The sequence below is a fragment of the Zingiber officinale genome, chromosome 3B, assembly GCF_018446385.1.
Source record: "Zingiber officinale cultivar Zhangliang chromosome 3B, Zo_v1.1, whole genome shotgun sequence".
Taxonomy (NCBI): Eukaryota; Viridiplantae; Streptophyta; class Magnoliopsida; order Zingiberales; family Zingiberaceae; genus Zingiber; species Zingiber officinale.
The window spans coordinates 120,091,079-120,097,589 of NC_055991.1; the positions used below are offsets into that span (position 1 = coordinate 120,091,079).

General features: G+C 35.4%; 1 protein-coding gene across 1 annotated transcript; it reads right to left on the minus strand.

Annotated features, from left to right (window-relative positions):
- Positions 1-1,454: 1,454 nt before the first annotated feature.
- LOC121967470 (probable serine/threonine-protein kinase DDB_G0291350) lies at positions 1,455-5,759 on the minus strand. Its single transcript, XM_042517725.1, has 6 exons — positions 5,500-5,759; positions 4,783-4,925; positions 3,845-3,988; positions 2,750-2,935; positions 2,163-2,287; positions 1,455-1,923 (listed from the first exon to the last, which is right to left on the minus strand). Exons 1-6 carry the CDS (start codon positions 5,702-5,704, stop codon positions 1,698-1,700), a joined length of 1,029 nt encoding a protein of 342 aa, XP_042373659.1. The 5' UTR covers positions 5,705-5,759; the 3' UTR covers positions 1,455-1,697.
- Positions 5,760-6,511: the final 752 nt, after the last annotated feature.

Here is a 6,511-nt window from a genome sequence, read left to right on the forward strand (position 1 = left end):
AGATCTCTGAACGAGGTTTGATTTGATATGTTGTATGTTTTATGGTTCAATCCGAATCAAAAGTTATAATATTTCAAAGTTCACTTGGCATACGTTGCAATAGCTACTAACTAGTAACTGCTACAACATAATTTTCTCTATTGTACCAGCTATTGATTTGTAGATGCTATAATAGCACAGGAAAAACTAAGTTGTAGTAGCTACTGGTTAGTAGTTGTTACAATGTGTTTGTTGAGTAAACTTTGAGAGGTCATAATTTTTTATTCTGGATGAACCATATAATACACAATATATCAAATTGAAGATCTCTGAACGAGCTTTGATTTAATATATTGTGCGTCTCATTGGTAAATTAAAAGTTATGACTTCTCAAAATTCACTCAGCAAATACATTATAGCGACTACTAACCAATAGCTACTACAACACAATTTTCTCTGTTATAGTAGCTACTAACCAGGAACTGCTACAACATAATTTTTTCCTGTTACAACATACCATACTAAATTTCGGTATACCAAAAGTTTTGATATGAAACTCATACCACACCGAAAATTCAATATACCGAAACTTTGGTATACCAAATTTTTGTAAACCGTACCGATCCAGTTTAAGAAAGCATTACACCTACAAAATTACTGCCCCTTCCAGAGTATCTGTCGCCCCACTGCTCAGATGTGGTGTCGCCGTCAGGATGATTATACTACCCCTGGAGCCATGCTCAAATGTGGCACCACCGTTAGGATGGTCGTGTTGTCCCTGGCGCCGCACTTAGATGTGGGGACGTTGTTAGGATGGTCGTGTTGCATCTGGAGCCGCACTTAGATGTAGTGTCGCGGTTAGTATGGTCACTGCCATTGGAGCCGCTCAGGCATATTGTAGCAAGTGTCTAGTATAGACAATGTTGTAACTGACAAAATATGAATTAATTTAAAAAAAAATTCATCATCTTCTTCTGATGTTTTCCAGCAATGAATTAACAATTGAGCAATTGATTGTTAAACAATCTATTTGAACTTATCAATCGGTTGATCAGTTTAATCAAATTTAAATTTTTAAAATTTAAATCAAATTGATTTAACTGAAATAATCAAATTTTTAAATAAAAATTTAAGTTAATCGAACCAAACTTTTAACTTCTATGATCGATTTAACCCCATCGAACCCCATCACCCCTACTCGTGCGTAGTAGCCTGGAATGTAGGATTCACTCACCCAAGGCTCCTATATTTGCTAATGTCTGCCAATTAATTGGCCCCTAGTCTCTTCAAATATAACATTAAGGCAATATCATAGTAAACAACATACAACTAGATATATCTACATAACGTGTCATAGTATTTTACAGAAGAATCTATGAGAAATTTTGAGAAAAAATATATATAACTTATTTTGGTGCTATTAGATTGAATATCACAAAAGCTAATATATAGAATAATATCACAAGAGACTTGGATAATCTCAAAATAATATGGTAGTAAAATGGCACTTAAGATGGATACATCTACGTATCAAGTCATCAAGTTACAGTGTTTTACAGCTCTGATGGAAGATAAAACAAAGTTATAATTGAGACTTATTTTGGAGCAACAAGGTTGAATGTTGGTTGTTCATAGTCCATAGGCAACAATCACCAATACATTATATGAACTAGGAACAAATTTGCAAAGAACAATAGAGAAATCAATTTCTTTTTATCTTAAGCTGAATACTTTGATATGAGCTTGTCCACATGAATGATTATGTTGTCGATATTTGGCCTTACGGCAGGTTGGGGTTGCAACATCCATATTACAAACTGATGAAGAGTGTCTGGGTATGGTGGTTTGGTCGTGGATGGCCACTTTATTTGTGCATTCATGATGGCTAACTGTATGCTGCCTCCTGATTCACTTAGCACATACTCAAAAGGTGATGATCCATACCTATCAAGGCAAGAAAGAGGTACCTTAAATATTGTCGAGTTTTTGTAATAGTAGAATAGTATGCATTTTGTATCATTTCACTTAAAATCATGTGAAATATTGCCTGGTGAAAGGTACAAATTTTCTGTGAATATCTCTTAAGAAAATTCCATGAAAAGGCATAAACTTGGAAAAGGAGCCATGATGATGAGATAACTGATAATGTCTGAACATAATAAGCAAAGTTAAAGAATTCTTACATTATAGAGTATAAAGTACATCCAAGAGACCAAATATCTGTCCTCTCATCAATATCAGCATGGCTTGGACAGTCCCACAATTCCGGAGCTCGATAAGGTGCCGAACAGTGCTCAGTAGCCCATTCCTGTCAGGAAATGACAAATAGGTGAGTTAATAACATGTCCAAAAACTTGAGTTTGTGATAAACAAGGGGTCAGGGTTGGCAAATTTCTGATTGGAGACACGAAGAGAAAAGATCCTTCTTGAGCATCCTCATTGTGAAGCCTAAAAGAGAAAGATCTTGAAAGGTGCACTCTACAAGTGCATTTGAAACTATCAATATTTTGATTTTTTTTTTCTCTCTTTATTTTACTATCACCTCTAGCTTGGTGATGGTAGCAAGCCATGTTTGCTAGGAAGTTTATGATTCAAAACCCGCAAATGTAGTACCTTTACACACAATGTTTAGGTTAGGTATCTTTAATGATAATGTTTTGATATTTGTCCTTCCTTCTTGGAGATATTATGGTACAATTCAGATATATTTAAAAATATAATTTGGATAACTCCTACAAGTAAATATCCTTAAAAGAAAATTAACTCATACCTGTAGCTGTAATGCCTCTGACCTCGATCGGATTTCTTTTCTAGCAGGGCGAGCACTTCCAAAATCCATTAAAATAGCAACAGGAGGTTGTTCCTTAATTTGAGTGATGAGAACATTTCCTGGTTTCACATCATTATGAGCATATGGAGGATCAAAGCTGTGCATGTGCTTCAGACCAGCGCAAAGCTGTAGGCAATGGATTACATGTCATCCTACTGTCTTTACTTGAAATTAGATAGATTAAGAAAAGTGTAACACTGGCAGTGATCTAGACAATGAAAAAACAAATGGATGTCTGGAACCAATGCCTTAAATGAACCCATCTCCAGATTGACAAGTCATACTTGGGAAGAACCTAATTGTGCTCTCTTGCCTCTTCCTAACGCCAACTACCAAAGCTATATCATCACCAACTTTTAACTTCCATCTACGGATCTGTGTTACGGAAAGACTTTCTAGATTTTTAGCCCAGTTAAAGGAAAAAAAAAAAAATACACAGAGGGATAAGATTCATGTATACACATCCAAAAAGTTGGGACAAACATGGGTTAATGATGATGATAATGATGTGTTTGATTGGGTGTATCCTGATGTTTTTAATTCATTAAACTGATTTAGAAATATTTTATCAATAACAATTTTTTCTACAAAACATGCCCACCCTGATGAATCACTTCTTTTCAGAAGGAAATAAGTGATAAGGATATCCTTTTTGTGATTAGGTATCAGGATCATTATCCATAGTTTTTTTCACTTGAAACTGTTTAGGGTTTTGGTTAATTTATTTTTACACAATATGTATTTGTTTCATCAGACCTTACAATGAATAAGGAAAAGGCAACAAGCGCCATTTGCACAATCTTCACTATTGAAAAGGAGTGGCATATTCAAACAAATTATGACAACCTCATAATACAAATAATAGAGAAGAACCAGAGATTACATCTAGGCACTTCAACTTGCAATATTGATAAATTTGGTGGAAAGCAATTGAACAAGTCAAATGCAGAATAATTTTTGTACTTTGCTAGCTTATGAATTGCACATATGCATAATGAAAGAATATGCATTCAAGTTTAAAAGGAAAACATGTACCTGTCTGAAAATATGAAGAACAGCAAGAGTCGGAAAGAATTCCCTTTTTGATTGCATAACTGTAACTATATCGAGTAAGGTTCCATCAAGATGAACTGGGAACAACAAGTAGGCTTCATGTTTCAGAGAACCACCTTGCTTGTCCTGAAAAATGAAAATACATCCAATCATTGTTATGCTATGTAAGAAAAGTAGCATGAGTGTATCTAAAAATCTCGGATCTTCCCTTAACCAGTACAAAAAGGAACCCTTAGCTTCTAGGATATGAAAATGATAGCTTGTAAAAGATTTCTTCAGCTGAAATCAACAGCAATTTTCTAGGTGGTTCAGATTTCAGTTTTCTGAAATTGATAACAAATGCAACAGCGTGATTTAAACTGTGCAATTTAATAATTATTTATGCATGATGACCATAAACTATCCATAATTGACTTTTTATGAGCTTCTCACTTTGTAAATGATTTGCAAACTAGTAAAAGCCTCAGAGAAAATGACTGGGTAATGACAAACTAGTTTGACCATGGAAGATTATTGAATCGTTTGTTTCTGATAGAACAATTCCATAGCAACGTAGAGATATTTTTAATCTATCTAATGTTCCACAATTGAACACCAATGTTTCAAATTATCTCATAATGCTTTTCATATAATGATATTAAATACATTTTGTTAGTCCAACCAAGGGTTTACTGTTTGATCATATATGAAGAATCATTTTCAAAACACTGAATAGTAATTGTTCATAAGAACAACAACAAACAAACAAACTATGAGTCCTAACTATCTTGAATCAGCTGAATGGGTTTTATCCTGTTGTTGACTCAAGTTAATATCCATATATGTTAAGTCGTTTTTCATTGTGTTAAGTAGAGTTCTCTTTTTCCAACCCTCTGCTCCTCACATTTTCATACTAATTGCTCCAACTTGTACAGAAGTACCTTAGTTGGAATGATTGCATGATCTAGGAGGGGAAGCAAATTTGGATGGCTAAACTGGGAAGAGACACGAATCTCCTGCTTAACCAACTCCAGTTGTTCCTGTGTTTGAATGATTACTTTTTTCATCGCGTACGTTCCATGATCTGATGACATTCACAAACAAGAAATAGCATCAGTCCAAACATTAAAATATATATAAAAAAAATGTGTCCCATCTTGTAGCTTTATTAATTGGCCAACCAAAGCACCGCTGAAGCAAAATCAAGAGCAAATCAGAAAGTTCAAAAGAGGTTTCCTTCTAAATTATTCTATTAGCAATTGCCCGCTAGATCCAAAAAGGCGATCTTAGCGCGAACGTACAATGCTAAAAAATTGAGATCAACCCGATCGTACAATGATATCTAATTGCATTAGTTGCTTTGTAAACTGGTCAAATAAATCACCGTTCAAGTAAAATCAAAGGGAACGAGGAAAAAAAAAGTTGCCAAAGGGTTCCTTCTACACAAATCGATTGGAAACAGCATATTTGCAATTCTTCAAACTAAATCCAAAAGAAAACGATCTTGGCGCAGAAATACAACGAATGGAACTCAAGCCCAAGTCGCAATTGCAAAATGCCAGATCCAAGAAGCCGAAGTCCAATCGAAACATGCCAGATCCAGGATCGACGGTTGGCAGGAACGCGCGCAGACCGATCGGATCTGGTGGAAGAAATACCTGATATGTGGGTGGGATTGCTGGACTTCTTTCCGGCGAGACCAGAGGCGCCTTCGGGGACGACCTCCTTGACGAGGAAGACGAAGGCGAAACCGCCCTCGCCGATCTGCCGCACGATCCGGAAGCGGTTCTCGTTGATCCAGACGTCGGCACCGGCGTTGGCGGAATCATACAAGGCGCTCAGACCAGAGAACGAGCATCCCATCTTGCTTCGACTCTTCGAGTTGCTAAGCTCCGAATCAATCCTCTCCGGTCAAATCCTCCAATTTATATCCCTATTTGGTTGGTAGGAATTGGGTAATTTTCAAAAAAAAATAAATAAAAAAATCTAAAAAACCCCTTTAAAATGATTAATATCCAGATGCCTCCGTTTTTATTAAGAAAAAACATCCTCAAAATGCTCCCTTTTTTCCTCTATCAATAAAAGAATAATCTAAAATAAAAATAAAAGGGCTGCATTTTGATTTGCAGTTTAATAAGTACCTTAAAATACATTATTGTATATTAAAAATTATTTTAAAGCTCATTTTTATAGATTGAAGAAGGAGAAGAATACTAGGTAGAAAAAAAAACCTAAGGGAAGAAAGAAAAAAAAGAGTAAGAAAATAAAAGAGGGAAAAAAAACCCAGAAAACTCAGCTTAAGGTCGCGACCGTGAACAAGACTGGCTGCCTATAAGTGAAAGTCCCAAGTTGCTCGTCGGTGAGTGAACGAGGCAGCCTATGGCTACAAGGTCGTTTCATTTGCGAGCACGAGCGATCTCGCGGTGACACGAGAGAGATTCGAGTGAGGGAGAGGTTTGACCGTTTGAGTGAGACAGATTGACGATGAAAGGAAGGAAAACTCATTTCGTCCATTCGATTGTACAAACATAAATAGTTAAAAATAAATCTACATACATTTTTTTAATTATTCTTTAATTATTTTATAATGAATAAAAAAAACAAGATGCAATTAAAATTGTTGAATTTTTTAAAGAGGCGGACATATTTATTTTTTATTTTACTTTATCC

Coding starts and splice junctions, on each gene's coding strand:
- LOC121967470 (XM_042517725.1), bottom strand. CDS start 5,704: ATGGGATGCTCGTTCTCTGGTCTGAGCGCCTTGTATGATTCCGCCAAC. Junction 4,926..5,499: donor CAATCCCACCCACATATCAG/GTATTTCTTCCA, acceptor GAATGTCATCAG/ATCATGGAACGTACGCGATG. Junction 3,989..4,782: donor ATGCAATCATTCCAACTAAG/GTACTTCTGTAC, acceptor TTCATTTTTCAG/GACAAGCAAGGTGGTTCTCT.